We start from the raw sequence: 21,630 nt of genomic DNA, 5'->3' as shown, positions 1-21,630 counted from the left end.
GCCAATTTCTCCCTGCCTCCCCACCCCACAAGCCGACCCTGCCACCCGATATCACTCTATTCCCCCCAACTTTTTCTTCCTCTCTCCTTGCCTGCCCCCTACTGCTACTGCTGTCAATTCCCTCCCTGCCCCATCCCCAAAGTCAACCCTGCCACCCGACATGCTCCATTCCCACCCCTGCATCACAGCAACATGGTTGGGCCAGACGTGTGCAGCAATCAGTCCACAAACCTTCCCCCAACATCAATTCTGATGTCAGAGAGAAGGTTCCAGGCCTGCCAGGCAGCAATTGGCTGGCCCGGAACCTTCTCTCCGATGTCAGAATTGACGTTGAGGGAAGGCTTGTGGGCTGGCAGCGTACAGTCGCTGTACGCCTGGCTTGTCCCTGTTGCTGCGGCAGTGGCATGAGGTGTGTGTATAAATGGATTATGTCGGGTGGCAGGGTTGGCTTCAGGGGTGGGGCAGGGAGGAATCGGCCGGGGGGGAGAGAGATCCCAGGCAGTGGCCTGCCCGTGTACCCCTTGAGGTACGCGGACCACAGGTTGAGAAACACTGCTCTAGAAAGAGGATATGTCCAGGTTTTCCCAGACATTTGTTAACCCTAACCCCTGGTATCTGAGCTGCCTCTTTGCAATCTCATTTGAAGCAGTGTGCTTCTTTGACCTATGTGGGATGTCTGGCACATCTTAGTGAATGCTTCGAAGCAAGCACCTAATTGTATTGGCCTTCTCACGATTGTGGGAAACTCTGATAACAGGTCTGGTTTAGAGCAGTGTTTCTCAACCTTTTCAAGTCAAGTACCCCCTAGCCTAACAAATACCAACTGAGTACCCCCGCATAAACTCTGCCCCTGACAGGCCCAAACTCCGCCCCTGACCCCACCCCCATAATAATAATAATACTAAGCCTAGCAGCGTACAGTTGCTGTACACCTGGCTTGTCCCTGTTGCTGTGGCAGTGGCACGGGGGTGTGTGTGTGTGGAAATGGATTATGTCGGGTGGCAGGGTTGGCTTCAGGTGTGGGGCAGGGAGGGATCGGCCATAGCGGGGGTGGGGGGGAGCAGGCAGGGAGAGATCCCAGGCAGTGGCCCACCCGTGTACCCCTTGAAGTACGCGGACCGCAGGTTGAGAAACATTGCTCTAGAAAGAGGACATGTCCAGGTTTTCCCAGATATCTGTTAACTCTAACCCTTGCTATCTGAGCTGCCTCTTTGCAATCTCATTTGAAGCAAAGTGTGCTTGTTTGACCTATGTGGGATGTCTGGCACATCTTAGTGAATGCTTCGAAGCAAGCATCTAATTGTATTGGCCTTCTCCAGATTGTGGGGAACTCTGATAACAGGCCTGGTTTAGAGCAGTGTTTCTCAACCTTTTCAAGCCATGTACCCCCTAGCCTAACAAACAGCAACTGAGTACTCGCGCCCAAACTCTGCCCCTGACGGGCCCAAACTCCGCCCCTGACCCCACCCCCATAATACTAATTGTAATGCAATTTCTTCAAACCATTTTTCATATACACACAATATAATCTTATAATGGTAACTACAAAATAAAAAAAAACACAAAGCATACAGTACGCAGAGAAAATGTTAATTATCATTTATATTAGGGATTTTTACAAAGATGTCAAGGCAGATGACTTTAAAATATACATTGTCACCTCAGTAACAACTATAGAAAAATAGACAAATATAGTGTAAAATATAGACAGCAGATATAAATTCTCAAAATGGACACATTTTGATTACTAAATTGAAAATAAAATCATTTTTCCTACTTTTGTTGTCTGGTGATTTCATGAGTCTCTGGTTGCACTTTCTTCTGATTGTGCATCCAATATTTCTTTCTTTCTGCCTCCTGCCTGCTTCCTCTTCTCCAAACCTCAACCAACATCTCCCTCTGTACCTCCATGAGCCCAACTTTTATTCCTCTCTCATCCCCCAGATCAATTTTTGCCACTGCCCATTTCTCCTTTTATCACCCCTCTCCAACACCATGTCACATCTCTCCCGTCATCACTATGCCCAACATTCCTCCCCTTCAATCTATCCCTCTGTTCCCTCTCCACCACCATATCCAACATTTCTCCCTCTCATCCTTCTATTCCCCATGCATCTCTACCTCACTCCTCTCTATGCCAAATTTTCCTCTTCCTTTCCCCATGTGCACCATCTCTTTCCCTCTAACTCACACACTAAGGCCCAACAATTGTCTCTTTCTATTTCCTCCCTCCCTCCCTCCTTCCTATGTCCCAAGTTAGTGCCCTTTCCTCCTTCCTTCCTATGTCCAGAGTTTGTGCCCCCTCCCCTTCACTGCCTTCCAGCCTTTATCCCACCCCCTTCGTCCCTCCCCCCAAAACTGACCTGCACTGATTCCTCCTCCCCCCCCCGGTCTGCTGCCGCCACACACAAGCTCCATTTAATTATCCCCGCTGCCACAACTCAGGGAAGGGCCAGGTGTGTGCAGCAATTGCACACTGCCGGCCCACAAGCCTCTCTCCTGATGTCAATTCTGAAGTTGGAGAGAAAGTCCGGGCCAGCCAAGCAGCGATTGGAGCTCACAGTGAAGTACAGCAGAGGCACACAGAAAAAACCCGGCCTTCTAAGCCTTAGTATAAGCAGAAACTATAAACAACTTCTTAGTCTTGAGAAGAGTATCAATAACCACATCAGAATAGCTTTCAAGACTGCGCACACAAGCCATAAAAGCAAAGCATCCTAGGTTCTCCATGCAGACTGGACCCTACATAAGCAGGTCTGGATGGGCACTCAGCTGAAGGACGTGACCCTTGCGAGGACGCATCAGATCTGCGTACCACTGTCTGTAAGGCCAATCTGAAGCCACCAGAATGATGCAGCCAAATGAACTGCGATCTGCCAAATGAATCGGCCTACCACGGGCCAGGGAGGAAAAACACAGGAGAAGCTTCTGAGGCTACGGCTGCATTAAAGTGTCGAGACTCTTGCTTTCAGGCTTGGATCTTTAACTGAAGAAACAATCCGCTTTCTTGTTCTTTGCTGTGGCCATAAGGTCGAAGTGGGGCTGACCCCAGCGTCACACTATTGTTTGGATCACTGCTGAAGACAGGGCCCACTCATCCGGATCCAAAAGTCTGTTTGCTAAGGAAGTCGATTTGACCACTGTTGACCCCCGCCATATGGCTGCTGCTAGGGCCTGGAGGTGGTGTTCTGCTCACAGAAAAAGAAGACGGGCTTCCTGAAACAGAGGGGCCCCTCTCTGGCGAATGGCATAGGCTACTGCTGTCGCATTGTCAGAGAAGACCCTGATCGCTTGGCCCTCCAGAGTCTTCTGCAATCACATTAGAGCCAGCTAAATGGCTCTCAGTTCCCATTGATGATTGACCAGTTCCTCTGAGAGGGTGTCTAACACTCCTGGATGGAACAACGATAGCAGCCCCGAAGGCTGTCATCTGTCATCACCGTGATCCAGTAGGCAATCCACAGCGGAACATCCTTGAAAGAGATGTGGGAGAAGCCACCAATCCGTGCTGGTCCGAGCCTCCAGAGTCCAGGGGCGACTGATCTGTAAAGCATCCCTGGAGAAGAGGCATGTGTGCTTTTGACAGACATAAATCCCAGGACTTGAAAATAGTCCCATGCTGAAGGAGCCAGCTGTTCCAGAAGAGAAGAAATCTGGGCATACAGTTTCTATCTGCATTGTTCTGGAAGATAGATGTGGTGCACAGTCATATAGAAGAGAACTCTCAGATATTCCAGAGACTGCATGGGCATCATATTGCTCTTTCTGTAGTTCACAATCCAGCCCAGATCCTCCAGCACCTGGATCAACTGATCCACTGGGCACTGCAGGCCTATTTGCTGTATGTTCGCTGCCATGATCATCACCTTGGTGACGGTACGGGGAGCTGTTGCCAGCCCAAAAGATCAGAGAACTGGTAATGATTTTCCAAAACATGAAACCGCAAGTATTTGGGGTGGGCTGGGAATATTGGAATGTGCAAATAAGCTTCCATGAGATCCAGAGAAATGAGGAACACTCCTGGGATCACTGCAGAAGGACCAATCATACTGTCTCCATGCGAAAACGTGGAACCTTGAGAGCTGCATTCATGTGCTGAAGATCCAGAATAAGCCTTCAATCTTCAGAGCCTTTCTTTGGCACGATAAAGTATATAGAGTATGAGCCCGGGAGTTGGGGCAGCACTGGCTCCATAGCTTGAATATCCAGCAAACGCTGAATAGTAGCTTCAACCATGAGCACCTTGTCTGGTTGACCTACGGGAGAGCCCACAAAACCAATCTATCAGAGGCCGGGCAATGTAGCCTGACCAAATAATGTTCAAGACCCACTGGTTGGATGAAATGCGAACCCAGGCGGGCATCCTGCCGAGAGTCTACCCTATATCTGTAGAGGGGCATCCCCCAGCCTGGCATCATTGTGCCTCTTTGGTAGACGGCGCAGAATGGGAGGTGGAGGGCTGGGATTGCCTGTAGCCAGCATACCGTTGCCTGGAGCCCTGAGAAAATTTCTGCAACATGGCACTCGCATATGGGCGGGATTGGCGTAAGCCATGAAAATTAGAGCAACCAGAACCTCTAGAGCAGGGGTGCCCACACTTTTTTGACTCGCGAGCTACTTTTAAAATGACCAAGTCAAAATGATCTACCAACAATAAAATAAAAAAAACAACACAACGTACACTGTACGCATAGAATTGTTAATTATCATTCCTATTCCGGGGTTTTTTCAAAGAGGTCAAAGCAGATGACTCTATGCACTGTCACCTCAGTAACAACCATACAAAAATAGACAAATACCCACCCCCCTCCCTTTTTACTAAACCACAATAGCAGTTTTTAGCGCAGGGAGCTGCGCTGAATGCCCAGCGCTGCTCTCGATGCTCATAGGCTCCCTGCGCTAAAAACCACTATTGTGGTTTAGTAAAAGGGGACCATATTGTAAAATATAGACAGCAGATATAAATTCAGACACATTTTTATCACTAAATTTAAAATAAAATCATTTTTCCTACCTTGTCTGGTGATTTCATGAGTCTCTGGTTGCACTTTCTTCTTCTGACTGTGCATCCAATCTTTCTTCCCTTCTTTTAGCCTGTATGCTTCCTCTCCTCCAGACCTCATTCCCTCCCCCAACTTTTCCTTCCTCTCTCCCTGCCCTTTCTTTCTCTCTGCCTCCCTTTCTTTTTTTTTCTGCTTCTCTTCTTTCCTTCTGTCTCCCTGCCAGCCCCCTTTCTTTCTTTTTCCTGCCCTTCCCCAAGCCACTGCCATTGCCGCTGCCATCGGGGAACAGGACCCAAACCGCCACCAATGGATAACAGGCTCCAAAGCCAACGCCGCCCCATGCTCTCCCTGCTTCCGGCCGACCAGCATTCCTCTCCCCGATGTCAATTCTGCCGTCGGAGAGGAAGTTCCGCCCAGCCAGGCAGCAATTGGCTGGCCCGAACTTCCTCTCCGACGGCAGAATTGACGTCGGGGAGAGGAAGACTGATCGGCCCGATAGATCGCCAAGGCAAAGTGAGTCCTGGGTGATCGACTCACTTTGCCTTGGCGAGCTACCCGTCGATCGCGATCGACCTATTGGGCACCCCTGCTCTAGAGGTCCTAGGTCTGCTATCCGGCAGGGTCTTTGGGCAACAATCCACCACAGAATTCCTGAGGTCATCCAGGCCCTTGCCAAACAATAACTGCCCTTAAAGGGAAGTCTAGCCAAAGTAGCCTTGAAAGTGGAATCACCAGCCCATTGTCTGATACAGAGCATCCTGCAGGCAGAAATGGAATACACCGACACTTTTGCCAAAACCCACATAAGGTCATACACTGCATCAGCAACATAATCTTATCTTGCCAAAAGAAGTTGAGGGGAAGGATCCACTGCCTCACTCTCCAGCATGCACAGTCGAGGGAGACAGGCATGTGTGACAAAGGATGCTGCCGAAGCCGCTTTTATGCCTAAAGCAGCTGCATCAGAGTCTCTGAAGACCACATCCACACAGCGATCCTGCATATCTTTAAACATCACCTTCACTGGGTAGAGAGGTGTGCTTAATCACCTGTGCAAAAAGAATCCACCCTAGGCTGACCTAGATGTTGGTGGCACTCCTGTCCTAGAGGACACAAGTGAGACATGGCTCTTGCTATCCTAAGAGCACCTTCCGGAGAGTCATACTGCTCCAAGATTAGAACGCTCGTGTCAGGGAAAGGTAGCAGACTGCAAGCACAAACCACATAGTCAGGAGGATGTGGTGGACAGAGCCGGCTGAGTGACTAAATTCAACTCCTACAAAGACTCTGAAACAAGAACTGGCAAAGCCGCAGACTTAAATAAATGCAGAATCATGGGATTGTCCCCAGGTTCCAAAACCCCCTGAGGGATCTGCAGATCCAGTACATAGTCCCTGGATCCCAGTCCCGGGAAGCAATGCGTCTGTAAATAAGGGGTCAGCAAGCTGGTCATCATCATAAGGATCTCCCAGATCAGGATCAGGCAGTTCAAGAACAGCAGCTGACTGAATCGAGGATGTGTCCACAGATGTAACACCACTGAAAGATGTATCTGAGGCGGAGCGGGCCTGCAAGGGGGAAGGACATCAGCTTTAAAACTCATTCCACAAATGTTTCATAAATTCTAAGGAAGCCTCCAGCTCCTGGGGCATAGAGTCACCCCCTTAGATGACTTAACTTTGCATTTCTTAGGCTGCGGAGGATTCGCAGCTAGGTGCATGGAGCTAGCAGCTGTGCAAAGCCCCCAAAATAAAGAAGGCCACCCCACCAGGCTAGCTGAGCATTTTGTCACCTGCTTAAGAATGGAAGAGGCTAGAGAGACCACGTGATGCCTTGAGTGTCTGCCTGGCGCTGCCTGGAGGGCCCCCCCCCCCTCGAATCCCCGATCATCCTGCATTCTCTTCATTTTTTATCTTTTTCGACATTGCAGCAGTGAGTATCTTCGCCCTAAGGACAAATATATCCTAAAATCTTCAGAATTGATGGCATCTAGAATCTCTAAAAAAGGACAAATCTGTGCACATGAAGGCCGCAGAAGAAAAGATGGCGCCTAGCTCCCCTCAAAAACTGGACAGTTCTTTATTCACCTTAAAAGATGAAATTACTGCGGCAGTTGTAGGTGCACTGGACTCCTGTTTTAAATCGATCACGGAACAACTTATCTCTCTTCATGGAGTATGCTCTGATATTGCCAAACACACTAGTGAGCTGGAAGTGGTGTCTCCGACCTGGAGAACTTATCTCAAACTTCTCAATCTGAGGTCGCCCAACTACAGAAACAAGTGCGGGATTGCCAGGGATAAAATTGACGATCTGGAAAATAGATCGAGGCGAGATAATCTTTGCTTTGTGGGATTTCCAGAAACTCTTTCTGATGCCCAGCTCCCATTAGTCTTGGTAGACTGGTTATCTGAGCAAGTTCCTCCACTTGGGGATTGTAAATCATATCGGATTGAGCCTGCTCAATGCTTGGGTCGGAGACATGAAGGGGGAACTAGGCTGCGACCAGTTATTGCAAAAAGCTGAAATTTTGCATCGCTCCAAGATGAAGCGTGAAGATCTTCATTATGAAAATTTATCCACCCAGATCTTCCAGGATTACTCTCAGGCCCTATCTGATCGTTGCCGGGCCTGTCACGAAGTATGCACCAGCTTGGTGGAATGCAAGATGCGCTTCATGCGTCTCTATCCATCCCAACTGAAGGTGAACATTGAGGGCAGCTGGCGAGCTTTTCACTTTGTGGAAAAGGCGCACACACCTGGTTTGCTTCATTATCGTAGCCCCTCTTAATTGGGCTGGATTCTAATCTTGTCAACTTTGGATTGGCTTTTCTATTTGACTGTTGCTTTGGCTGCTACGTTGCTGTACGGTTGCCTTTCGATGCTTGGCACTTACTAATCGCACTGTTTGTGCGCTTTGGATACCCGCTTAATGGCATCCTCTTTCACTCGCGGGCTTTGCTATGTTGGACTTCCATTTGGGTTAACTTTGAGTTACTGTTTTGTAATCACACTGTGAGGGGAGATCTGGGGGGGTCTCTCTTTGGCTTATTCCATGTGATCTCTCTATTTTTTCCTCCAATGCTTTGGAGTCACTGGAAAAAATTGTGGGGTTCGATAGTGGGGGAGTTGGAGGATGGGGGATGTAAATGTAGAACACATGAAGCTCAAAACTGGTTGGGTGGGAGAGGTTTACTATTCCTCCACTACTTGAAAGAAAGGGGGAGGGGTAGCGGTGCTTATTAGTAAACGTCTACTATCTCAAACTAAATAATAATTTTATTTTTATATACCGCCAAAGCCATAGTAGTTCAAGGCGGTTTACAATAAGAAGAGCTGGACAATCAGCGAAAAAATAACAATGAAGTCTTTGAATACATGAATATTTGTAGGGAGGGAGAGAGACAGAGTTAAAGTCACAATGTAGGGACATCGAGTACATGTAAGTAGTATACAGGGATAAGGCTTTAAGAGTTCTTGGTTACAAATCAGTTAAACAGGTTGATTTTAACTAGTTTTCTAAAGCTGAGATAGGATGAGGAGTGCTTGATGATGTTGCCTAGCCAGCCGGTCTGTTGACTTGCTTGGAAAGCAAGAGTTCTGTCAAGGAATCTTTTGTATCGGCAGGTTTTTATTGTAGGGTGGCTAAACGTATGTATTCTGCGTGTAGGCCTGGTGGAACAATCCAATTTAAAATGGGAGACCAGGTATAGGGGGGCCATATCAAGAATAGATTTTAAACATAGGTAGGCAAATTTGAACAACACTCTTGCTTCTAGGGGCAGCCAATGAAGTTTTTGGTAGTAGGGGGCTATGTGATCCCATTTTTTTATACCAAAAATCAGTCGCACTGCCGAATTTTGTATGATTCGGAGTCTTTGAATGGTTTTCTTAAGAGACCCCAGATAAATGATGTTGCAATAGTCGAGCAGGCTTAAAATGGAGGATTGCACCAGTAAGCGGAATGATGCTGCGTCAAAGTACTTTCTGATGGTTCTTAGTTTCCATAGTGTTGAGAAGCCTTTTTTGATCAGTAACTCTGTGTGAATATCTAGGGTGAGGTAATGGTCCAGAGTCAATCCCAGAATTTTTATGGAATCGGCAATAGGGAAATTGAAGTATCTTTGATTTTGTTGTTCGGGCTCGCTAGGAACAATTTGGTTTTTTCAGCGTTGAGTTTCAGTTTGAACTCAGTCATCTATGATTCAATTTGCTTTAAAGTTGATGCTTTGAAAGATTCCTATGGCCGTTTTGTGCTCCTGCAGGTGACTGAGCACATTCAGTTTTAATCTACTAGTAGTGTATGCTCCCACTACTTATGAGCATGCTTTCTTCCCATCCCTGGTTAAGACTGCTTTGGGACCCGATGCCGGTCCCCTGATCTTGGCAGGGGATTTGAATCAAGTGCTCAATCCTTCCCTAGATAGGTCTTCTCCAGGTCAGTAGCCTTTAATTCCTCATAAGGAATTGAAGGTTGCTTATGCTCCCTACTTATGCTCTACTCTGGATTTAGATGACACTTGGAGACTGTTACACCCCACTGAAAAAGATTATACGCATCTCTCCCACTCCCACTCTACTTGGTCCCATATAGATTACATTCTTATATCACAATCATTGTTCTCTCGGGTTCTTTCGTCTGATATTGGCCTGCAGGCAATTTCTGATCATGTTATGGTACTTGTGGATATGGAGGTAGGGAACCGCAGAGGTGGCGGTTGGCGCTTTCTTGCTTATCCATATAATGATCCTCATTTTCAACAGTATCTGGTGGAGCGATGGGCAGATTATGCACATTTTAATGCTGAACATGCTACTGACCCGGTCCTTTACTGGGAAGCCTTTAAGGTGGTTCTTTGTAGGGACATCATTGCTTACATTGCTGCGCGGAACCGCCATATTGCTGCTAAAATTATCTCTCTCAAATGCCAGTTTCAACATGCTAAGACAACCTATCTTCGTCACCCTACAGCTGCGCATAAGGAATGTATGCTGGCTGCGCAGGTAGCTTTGAACACTCTGCTGCACAAGCAGACTAAGCGTAGCACAATCTATAGAAAATTTAGATTCTTTCATTTTGGGAACCGTCCCGGGCGCTTTCTTGCACGACTCACTAAGGCTTGGAATGGGCCTCGGTTGGTTCATTCCATTCGTTCACCTGATGGGACCATTACTAATGCATCTGATAAGATCTCTCAAACCTTCTCTGACTACTTTTCCCTGTATATGGCCGATTCACCTTCTCAGCCATCTTTGGTATAGGCGCATCATGACGACGCTTCTTTACTGCGTTTAACCCCACAGATGTTAGACACATTGAATGCACCTTTGAGAGTGGTGGAAATTCCAACAGGTTATCAAATCTTTATCTACATGCAAGGTGCCCGGACCCAACGGGTTTACAGCAGATTATAATAAACCATTTCTTTACCACTTTCTGGGTGTGCTGGTGCACTACTTTAATATTTGTATAGATGACATCATTTCCTCCAGGTGCCACAGCCGCCCTTAATAATCTTGATTCCAAAACCAGGAAAAGATCCTCTGTATGTTGAATCTTATCGTCCCATTTCCCTGCTCAACGTTGATCTTAAGATTTTTTGTGCGGGTGTTGGCAGATAGATTGGCCTCTCACTTACCCCTACTTATGAGGGAGGACTAGTTGGCTTTGTACGTGGCTGCCAATCCGTACTGAATGTGCGTAAAGTTTTGGTGGTGCTGGTGGTGGTCAGGTAACTGCAACATCAGAGTTGTTGGCCAGTCTGGATACAGAAAAGGCCTTCGACCAAGTGGAATGGTCCTTCCTCTTCCCTGCGATGTCTCACAGGGGAGTATCTGGTTGGTTCATGGATAGTTTGCACACTTTATATGCTGGCCCTCGTGCGTCAATACTAATCAACAGGACTAATTCCACCCCCTTTGCTATCTCGCAAGGGACCCGTCAGGGATGTCCCTCTCCCTGTAACTGTTCCTTTTATACCTGGAACATTTATTGAGAACTATGAAGCGAGATATCCATATCACTGGCCTCCATATTGCAGATCATGAATTGAAAGCCCTGACATTTGTGGATGATTTGATGCTTATCTTGACAAACCCAGAGCATTCTTTGCCTCATCTGCTTGATGCCTTGGCTGAGTATGGTTTCTACTCTGGTTTATTATTGAACTATCAGAAATCAGTAGTCCTCTCGTTCCAACGATTTTGCCAGCACAAAGGACTGGTCCCATCCCATAAACCTGGGCTCCTGGGAAAGTTGTATATTTGGGAATTACTATTCCGCAGGATATCACTAAACTACAGGATTTTAATATACAGCCCTTGTTGGACAAGACCAAATCACGCTTCCTAATTTGGCAACATTTTCCCATTTCTTTGATGGGACGTATTGCTCTTTATAATATGATGGTACTTCCTCAATGGCTGTATGTTCATCAAATGTTGTCCCTGTCCCTTTCCAGAACGTGGAAAAAATGATATGTGGGTTTCTTTGGTTGGTTGGTCGTCCATGCCTTCCTTTGCCAATAGCTGGGGGTGGACTGAGATTGTTGCCTTTGCGGAGATTTGTAGAGGCCTGTCACATGCGGCATAACCATGATTGGTTTCTCTCTACGTCTTACTTCTCATGGACTCTGGTGGAGCTACAGTTTTGGAAACCATATCATATCAGTTAGCTCTTGCATACCTCTCGAGTTTTTGTAGCCCAAATGAATGACCTTGCATTTCTTAGCATTAAATTTTAGCTGACAAATTTCAGACCATTCTTCAAGCTTCACCAGGTCTTTCTTCATGCTATTCACACCATCCAGCGTGTCTACTCTATTGCAGATTTTGGTATCATCCTCAAAGAGGCAAATCTTACCCGACAACCCTTCAGTAATATCGTTTATAAAAATGTTAAAAAGAACAGGCCCAAGAACAGACCTTTGAGGTACACCACTGGTAACATCCATTGCCTCAGAGCGATCTCCCTCCGTCACCTTCCACTTATCCAATTCTTGACCCAGCCTGTCACTTTGGGACCCATCCCGAGGGCACTCAGTTTCTTTATTAGATGTCTATGGAACACTGTCAAAGGTTTTGCTAAAATCTAAATAAATCACATCTAGCGCACTCCCTCTATCCAATTCTTTGGTCACCCAGTTATAGAAATTGATCAGATTTGTCCAAGACCTACCTCTAGTGAATCCATGTTGCCCCTGGTCCTGTAATCCACAGGATTCCAGAAACTTCACCATTCTCTGTTTTAAAAGTGTTTCCATTAATTTGCTTACCACAGAAATTAGATTTCCCTACTTCCACTTTTGTGGAGTGGGACCACATCCGCTCTTCTCCAGTCCTCTGATACCACTCCCTACTCTAGAGACTTGTTGAAAAGGTCAATCAGTGGAGCTACCAGTACTTCCCTAAGTTCATTCAGCACCCTAGGATGTACATCATTCGACCCTATCGCTTTGTTTACTTTATTTTAGATAGTTCCTCACGAACACAACCCTCTGAAAATCGATCAGGGTCTATTACTCCTCCATCCCTATTCACGTTCGTCTTCTGCGGTCCTGCTCCTGGCACTTCAGCCGTGAACACAGACCAAAAATATTTGTTAAGCAATTTGGCCTTTTCTTTATCAGCTTCTACATATTCCTTTGAGTCTCATAATGTCACTTTTGCACTTCTTCCTATCACTAATATATTTAAAATAATGTCTTGTCTCCCTGTTTTGCCGTGTCAGCTATTTTTTTCCTCCATTTGCATCTTTGTTTTCCTGACTACACAACCAGCCTCTCTTAACTTTTCCAGATATTTTTGCCTGTCTTCCTCTTTCTGTGATCTTTAGTAGTTTATGAACGCTAAGAATGGCAAAAAAACAGAAATTCCAAACTTAAAAAATAGCGATTTGGAGTCTGGGGGGGGTGAGAGACCTGAACCCTACCCTCAAACACCTAAAAAAAAAATCAGATTTACAGACCACTCCTGATTCTCCCATAGGAAACAATGGAGGTGTATTCACAATCATTGAAGTGCCTTGCTGGCTAGCATTTTTCACTGTAGCTGACGGGAGAAAAAGATTTGTCTGCCTCAGAAAAGCTCCAAAAGGATCAATCTTCTAGATCTTCAGACTGTCAGTTGGACGGACCTAGACTGAGATCTCCAACCCCTCGGAACATCTCCACACGATCAAGGGCAGGAAACACAGCCTTTGCCCTGAAACCCCGAGGGCTGTTACTCAGGATGCATCCAGCCTGCACTTAACCTCTGACACAGTCAGAAGGCAAGCAAGCTCCCAGGGGGATGGACCTAAGCCCGAGCAAGGTGGCACACAGCAGGCTGGCCCCACAGATCCACCGAAGCAACAGTCCGGCTCCACAGAACTGCTTCCATTCCTCGGGCAAAAGACTACCACAAGGGGTCACAAGGCACTGAAGCCACTGCAAATGAACTTGAAATTGCCAAGAATAAGAAAAGGATGCAGAACTGAGCAGAAAGACTTCTGCATGTATTACTTGCAGAAACTAAAACTGTAGGTGGTGAAAAAAGTGTTGGATTTCTGCAAACTCTGGATCGCGACTACAGACTAAACACCTCAAGTATAGAATCTGAAAGGGACATACCAGAATTTCCATTAAGCCATGTCTATCCACATAGTAATTAATTTTCTTTCAGACTCGCTGTTCTATAGTTTTCTATCATTCCTGGAGTCCTTTATAAAAGCTGGCATTACTATGGTCACTATGGTCAGGTATCACCACAGTTTTAAATAATTACTAGTAACAGGCTAACAATTTCATATTTTGAGCCCTTTCAGGACTCTTGTGCTGGTGATCTGAGGGCACTTCAGTTTATCAATTTGATCTATTTTATATTCCAGCGATATGCTTGAGACAACTACAAGACAATATTGGAAACAGAGGAAAAATCCTTTGTAATATGGAAGTGCTTTATTTTCATGTCTATTTGGCAGAGCAGAAAAAGGACTGAGGTGCCAAGGAGACTAATGTATGAGAACTCAGAACTTTACACTTAATTCTGAGCTTTGGGAGATCTATTCCATCCCAGTATCATCAGATGACATCACCCACTTATGTGATGACTCAATCCTGCTTTTCAATGAAAAAGAGAATAATTTACTAATTTAAAAGGGTGCAAATAAAAAACTAGCATTTCTCAGTAGCATCTTCTAGCTACTTCATTTAATACAATCAGAAGAGTGCCAAGGATTTTATCATGGAATTCTAAAGTGGCTACTTGACAAAGAACTAAATAAGAAAAATAATTTTGAAGTCCTTATCTTTATGGCACAATTCTGGGTCCATGCTTACCTGTCTACAGGCATAATCACACTGGTCACACTTGAAACGCTTCTCATTCTTGTGAGACTTCTGATGCTGAATTAGGGCATAACGCTCGTGGAATACTGCATCACAATAACGACACTTCTTGCCCTGCTCAATGTAGGAATGTTGTTTTCTTAAATGGACACCTAGATTAAAATCAAACCACAGGAAATTGTAATGCTCTACTTAAAAATTGTAGCCAGAGAGCCCTGATGTAAAGTATATTGCCTGAGAATTTAAATGGCTTAAGACATAATATAAACCAAAATTAAAATTGTCCTGAACTTGCAGTACCATTATCAGAATGCCTAATCTGATGCAACCTGGACAGTATAAATCAAGAAAGTATGAAGGTCAGTTTTCAGTGACACAGTGACCATAAAAAGTTAATTGAAAGCAGATATATAGTCATGTGAAAAAATTAGGACACCCCATGAAATATTCAGTTCTTTCTTAAGAAATGTTCGCATATCAATGTCAAATCTTTTTTTTTTTTTTTATCTATCTCTGGAAAAGAAAGTGATTAATTGCAGGTAAACAACAAAAACTTTCCTTGATTTACTCATGGAACAAAAGATATCCAAAAAAATATGTATTCTAATTGAGGAATGAATTAGGACACCCCCACTTAAAGTGGATCAAATCACATACAAGTGTATCACATTAGGTGCGCACAATTAGATCATCGCTACTCAGCATTTTGAAGGAGGTTTGCCCCACTTAAACGTCACACATTTAATTCAAGTTTATTTAAAATTTCTTATACCGCCCAATTAGCCTTCTAGGCAGTGTACAAATTCATAAAAACATAAAACATACTTTAGCACAAGTTTAAGCTGATATTGCGTCACCAAACTGTAACTTTTAATAACTTTCGAAGACTTTTAAAAACAAAGACAAACAGGAACAAAAGGTAAAAAGGCAAGAACTACAATAGTCAAAGTAAAAGAGAACAATTAAGGAAAAAACAATAGAAAGAGCTACTATAAATATTGTGGAACTCAATAGCTCTTAAAAGGACAGTTAGGTCTCGAAGGCATCAAGAAAGAGAAATGTCTTTAGCTTTGTCTTAAAATTATTAAGAATTGATTCTTCGCGTAAGTCAGTGTTTTTCAACCTTTTTATACCTTTGGACCGGCAGAAATAAAAGAATTATTCTGTGGACTGGCATCGGTCCGTGGACAGGCGGTTGAAGAACACGGGGCTAAGTCGTGGGCCAGACCCCGCCCATTTCTACCCAATCTCCACCCCAGACCCCGCCCCCATAATAGTACTAATTGCACCTTGCACGTCCCGTGCCTCATCTGGAAGTCTTCCCTCTGACGTTGCAACGTCAGAGAGAAGGCTTCCGGTTCAGGCGCAGGATGCCCGTAGGAGCCACTGCCTGTGGCTTTGTGCACTGAATCAGTTAGGAAGAGGCAGCTGGCTCGAAGATAATGCCGCATCGATCGCACCATGGACTGGTGGTTGAAGAACACTGTTTTGGGCCTGATGCACGTGCTGGCCTTGTGGACCGGCAGGAAATTTCTGTGGACCGGCACTGGTCCATGGACTGGTGGTTGAAGAACACTGGCGTAAGTAATTTGGGATACTATTCCAAAGAGAGGGGGAAGTGACAGAGAAGATAGTAGACCTCATTGTATTTATATACTTCAGTGACGGAATAGAGAAAAGGTTATTAGCTGTCGATCTTAGGGTTTTAGAAGGATTATAAGGGGTAAGAAGATTATTAATAAATTCAGGTTGATTGTTTTGTCTGGTGTTAAATGTTAACAGAAGAATTTTGTAAATGATTCTGTGTTCCACTGGCAACCAGTGGGCTTCTTGCAAAAGGAGGGTAACATGGTGCTCATGATTGCTGTGATGAGAGTTAACTCCATGGTGAGATCAAAAGATCTGTCTGAGGTCTTCAGAAAGAAGATTGTAGCAGATTTTAAGTCTGGCAAGGGATTTAAGAGATCTCGAAATATTTGACATTAGCCATTCCACAATCTGGAAAATAGTTTACAAGTGGAGGACTTTCCAAACAATAATAATAATAATAACTTTATTTTTCTATACTGCCATAGTCAGACGACTTCTAGGCGGTTCACATCGAAAGAAGGCTTGTCATTCAGCGAATTACAAATGCATGAGGGGAATGTTAGAAAAGAAAAGGGGTTGTTTGGGAGGGAATATAAGAGGGGTTGTAAGGGGAAGGGAAAAGAGAGAGGGGTAGGAAATGCCTGAAGATTGCTTCGGGTTTGTAGGGGGAAAAAATGCGTAGAGAGCACGGATCAGTCTGGTTAGGTGATGAATTTGTCAAACAGAGTGGTTTTGATAGATTTTTGGAATGCGTTGTAGGTCTGTCTGGTTTTATTTATGTAGTTTCCCAGCCAGGATTGTTGTCTGTTAGCTTGGAACATGAAGGTTCTGTCAAGGAAGGATTTGTATTTGCAGCCAGTAATTTTTGGATAGGCGAAGAAGTTTTTATTTCTGGTTGTTCGAGTGGGGTTGTGAAGAGTAAAGTGTGTTTGCAGGTAGGAAGGTGCTAGGCCCCAGATTTGTTTGAAGCAGATGCATGCAAATTTGAACTGTATTCGCGCTTCCATTGGTAGCCAGTGCAGTTTTTTGTAGTGGTCTTATTTTCTCAGTCCGAAGATTAAGCGAACTGCAGTGTTTGGTACTAATCTCAGTTTTTTTATTGTTTTTAGTGGGATAAACCAGGTAGACGATGTTGCAGTAGTCCAGGGTGGATAGGATCAGCGATTGCACCAGTAACCTGAAGGCTGTTGTGTCAAAGTATTTTTTAATAGTCCTTAGCTTCCATAGTGTATAAAAGCATTTCTTTATTGTTAAGTTTGTGTGGTCAACAATGGTCAAGTGCGTGTCTAGTGTGATACCCAGAAATTTTATAGTTTTGGAAATCGAATATTCATGGCTGTTTATTTTTAAAGATGTTCTCGTTATTTTGTCATTGGGGCTTGCCAGGAAGACTTTTGTTTTCTCTGTGTTTAGTTTCAGTTTGAAGTTGGTGGTCCATTTTTCGATTTCTCTCATTGTGTGTGAAAGGATATCTATAATTTCAGTTGAGATGTCATTTAAGGGGATTAGGATGGATATATCGTCTGCGTATATGTAGTGTTTTAAGTTTAATTTTTGTAGTCGGTGACCTAAGGATGCTATGTAAATGTTGAATAATGTAGGTGATAGAGGGGAGCCCAGGTCTGTTCATCCAAGCAAGTTGACCCCCAGAGCAGACCACAAGATGCTAAAAGAAGTCTCCAAAAACCCTAAAATGTCATCACAGGACCTACAGCAAAGCTCTTGCTACTGTTGATGTGAAAGTGCATGCCTCTACAGTTAGAAAGAGACTGCACAAATTTAACTTGCATGGAAGGTATGCAACGAGGAAACCTTTGCTCTCTAAGAGAAACATCGAGGCCAGACTGAAGTTTGCCAGAGAGAACGTAGACAAACACCAGTACTTCTGGAATAGTGTTCTATGGACAGATGAGTCTAAAATTGAATTATTTGGACACCAGAAAAGAGGACATCTCACAGTTGAAAGAATTCTGCATTGAGGAGTGGCCTAAACTTTCTTCAAACCGATGTCAGAGACTGGTAGATGGCTACAAGAAGCGTCTCACTGCAGTTATTTCAGCCAAAGGGGGTAACACTAGCTATTAGGGTATAGGTTGTCCTAATTTATTCTTCAGTTAGAATACACATTTTTGTGGATAGCTTTCATTTCGTGAGCAAATCAAGGAAGATTTTTGTTGTTTACCTGCAATTACATCACTTTCTTTTCCAGAGATAAATAAAAAAAAGATTTGACATCGATATGTGAACATTTCAGAAAGAACTGAATATTTCATGGGGTGTCCTAATTTTTCCACATGACTGTAAATTCTGTAAGCTGGACCACACAAATAACTTGGTCAAATAAGTAGCCTGAGGGCTGATGCAGAAAGCTTCCCGCATGGTTACCATGGAATTTATATTGTTTTATCACGGGAAAGAAATGAAAAAAGGGTTTCAGTTTGGGTCTTCTGAAAACTCTAATCATAATCGCCTTGAAATGAATGCAAATATGGTGCATTTGCTATCCTGCAGCATGCAAGATAGCAATCTAAACAACAAAAGCAGCTTTGACCATTCATCTACCACAGGAAAATAATGCTGGGTTCCAAGGCAGCATATAAGGTTTGGTTGAGAGGAGTGGGTGTCTATTGGCACCTCCTTTCTCCGCTCAACCAAACCATATGCTCTGAATAACTGCATTGAACCCCTCCCCCTCCCCCCCCAACACACACACACACGCGCGCACAACAACCTACCCTGGAAAAAATTTCCCTGGAAGTCTAGTGACCTTTTCCTCCAAATTAATAATTTATTCTTAATACCACCAGACCATGAATGGTTCAAGGCGGTTCACAACAAATAATGCTCAACAATCAGCAGATAAACAATTCATAAGAAATACATCAGTTTCATAGAAAATGTAAACATAAAGCATAATAAAAGCATAAGCTTAAGTTACAAATTTATCGAATAGTTGTGTCTTTAATAATTTTCTAAAAAAGTAATAGGATGAGACTCCTGGCATGATTTTATCAAACCAGGCATTCATTTTGGCTGCCTGAAAACCAAGGGTTCTCTCAAGAAATCTCCTAAAACGACACGATTTCACGATTGGGTATGTAAATAAGTGAACTCCACGTATGGGCTGATTAGCGTGGTATAAAGAAAAATGAGAAACAAGGTAACCTGGAGACATACCCTAAATTGATTTAAAGCAAATACATGCGAATTTAAATAAAAATCTAGCCTCAATAGGCAACCCAAGTAGTTTTTGATAGTAAGGGGTAATGTGCTCCTATTTTTTCAGACCGAAAATAAAGTTGGATTGCAGTGTTTTGTACCACTCTTAGTTTTTTAAAGATTTTCTTGTAAGCGCCCAAATAGATTATATTACAGTAGTCAAGGATACTTAGTATAGATGACTGAACTAGCAGGCGAAATGAAGTATTATCAAAATATTTCTTAATGGTTCGGAGTTTCCAGAGAACCGAGAAACATTTCCTGAGTATCAGGTCTGTATGCAGTTCCAAGGTAAGGTGTCAATCTATAGTCACTCCCAGTATTTTTATAGACTATTTTTATAGACTATTGTTTCTTTGATCTTGTCATTAGGACTTGCGAGAAAGAATTTTGTTTTTTCAGGATTCAATTTCAATTTGAAATCGATCATCCAACGTTCAATTTGGTTCAGAATGGATGCTATAGAATTTGTTATTTTGACTGTCAAACAATTTAGAGGGATGATTATGGTGATATCGTCGGCATAAATGTAAAACCTAAGTTTTAAACTTTGTAGGAAACTTCCCAGTAGTGCTAGGTAAATATTGAACAGGGTGGGAGATAAAGGCAAGCCTTGTGGGACCCCGCATAAGTTTACCAAGCGATAAGATCTGTTACCCAGGAAACCTCAAAACCAATTTAAGACATTTCCCGAGATACCAATTGATTCCAGGCAGTCAATAAGAATATTATGGTCTACCAGGTCAAAAGCACTACTTAAATCTAATTGCAAAATCAAAGCGCTTGTACCTGACTAAATACTGGTGAAGATAATCTAACAGAGAAGCCATAACTGTTTTAGTATTGAAACCTGACCGAAAGCCTGACTGATTATCCTGTAGTATACTAAACTTATAAAAAAATAAAAAAATGTCAAACCCCTGGTGTCTAGTAGCACCCTTCCACCCCTGATATACCTAACAGGAGAGGCAGGAGTGATGCCCACTGCCATTTTTCAAGACATCATTTTTGCCTCTCTTGTTAGGTACATTGGGTAGGCTGGGGGAGGGATCAGGGAGGGAGGGGTGCCACTAGCCACAAATGATATAACTTTTTATTAGAGGAAAGATGTTTGGATCTAGAGGGGGTGTGGGGGGAGCAGAGCACTACACTACCAGGTAAATTTTTTAGGTGTGGGTAGGTGGCCTCTATAAAGGATTGTCATTTCGAAAGGGATTTTAACCTGGTAATAATCTTCATGCTCACCAAATATAGCATGCCACAGTACTTTTTGTGAAGTATTTTGCAGTAGAGCTACAGCTTGCTGCATCTTACCCCTGGTGAGCTGCTAAATGATGCACCTCACCAGATATCATATAGTCCTACACCACACCATCTGAAATTAAACACATATTGTCATTCATTTAACAATTTAAACTGATAAAAATACTGAAATTTAAACACATACTACTCTGACCATAAAACTGTCTTTAAATATCGTCAGTCAGTTCCATACTACTAGTACAGTGTTCCTCCGCGAATTTGCGGTTCGGAGACTCACTAATTCGCAGCATTCTCCAACTGCCTCTTCCTGTACTAAAGCAGCTGCGTGTCAAACTGCGTGGCAGCTCCTGATTGATGTACCCTTACTTTAGTAACAGGAAGAGGTGGTCGGAGCATATCGCGAGTGATTTTCTTCACTCGCCGGTGCTCCAGTTACCCTCTCCTGCCTTTTGACAGGCGAAAAACAGTATTTGTGGTTTTTTGAACAGAACCTCCATGAATATCGGGGGAGTACTGTATACTGTTTACTACATTAAGAGACTAGCAATTGGTTCTGTAGCCTTAGGTCTATTGAAAGTGAACATAGAGAGAGTTCCAATAACCTTTTAAACCAGGGGTGTCCAACCATTTGGCTTCCCTGGGTCGCTTAAAAAAATTTTCTGGGGTCGCACAAACACTAACACTAGCCAATGAGCTAAAAAAAGGTTGAGCAGGTCCCAAATCTGCAATCACTAATATAGACGATGTGTGCATCTAATAAACCTTCATTAAAGGGACACTGTGGAGAGGAACCCAAAAAAGCAGTACTACTTACCCTGACTGAGGATTCCTCCATGTGCACCGCTGACAGTGGGAGCAGCCACTCTGATGAGCAGGGATGCGCGCTCCTGGTTCTCCCATTCACTTCTATTACAGCTACAGTGAGCCTCTTCAGAGGTGAGCCTCATCACAGCGGGGATGCTGAATCAGCTGTCAGCAGCAAACATGGAGGATCGTTTAATCAGGGTAAATATTACTGCTTTTTTGGGCCTCCCACTTTGAGCTTAGGCTCCCTCAAAATGATTATCTCCCCCCTGCTGTAGCTAGTAGGGATCCCCAAGCCTCACCAACTGACAGCCACCTCCTCCCCCTCCAACTTCCCAAGTTCTGTAGCTGGCAGCAATATTGCAGAGCTGCTGTCTTCCCTCCTCCCCTTGGGTTTCATGCATGCACGAAAGCAGGGGCAGCTT

The 21,630-nt window shown here is 44.0% G+C and overlaps 1 protein-coding gene across 4 annotated transcripts in view; it reads right to left on the bottom strand.

The window, feature by feature from the left end:
* The window catches only part of CTCF (CCCTC-binding factor), a 336,042-nt gene that overhangs the window by 119,459 nt on the left and 194,953 nt on the right, over positions 1-21,630 (bottom strand). For all 4 annotated transcript variants that reach the window (XM_033940988.1, XM_033940989.1, XM_033940990.1 and 1 more), the window contains exon 7: positions 14,321-14,481. In XM_033940988.1, the coding sequence (XP_033796879.1) occupies positions 14,321-14,481 (161 nt within the window). The remainder of the gene's footprint in view (positions 1-14,320; positions 14,482-21,630) is intronic.

This window comes from Geotrypetes seraphini, chromosome 4 (assembly GCF_902459505.1).
Source record: "Geotrypetes seraphini chromosome 4, aGeoSer1.1, whole genome shotgun sequence".
Classification (NCBI taxonomy): Eukaryota; Metazoa; Chordata; class Amphibia; order Gymnophiona; family Dermophiidae; genus Geotrypetes; species Geotrypetes seraphini.
This window is presented reverse-complemented; position numbering and strand designations above follow the sequence as displayed.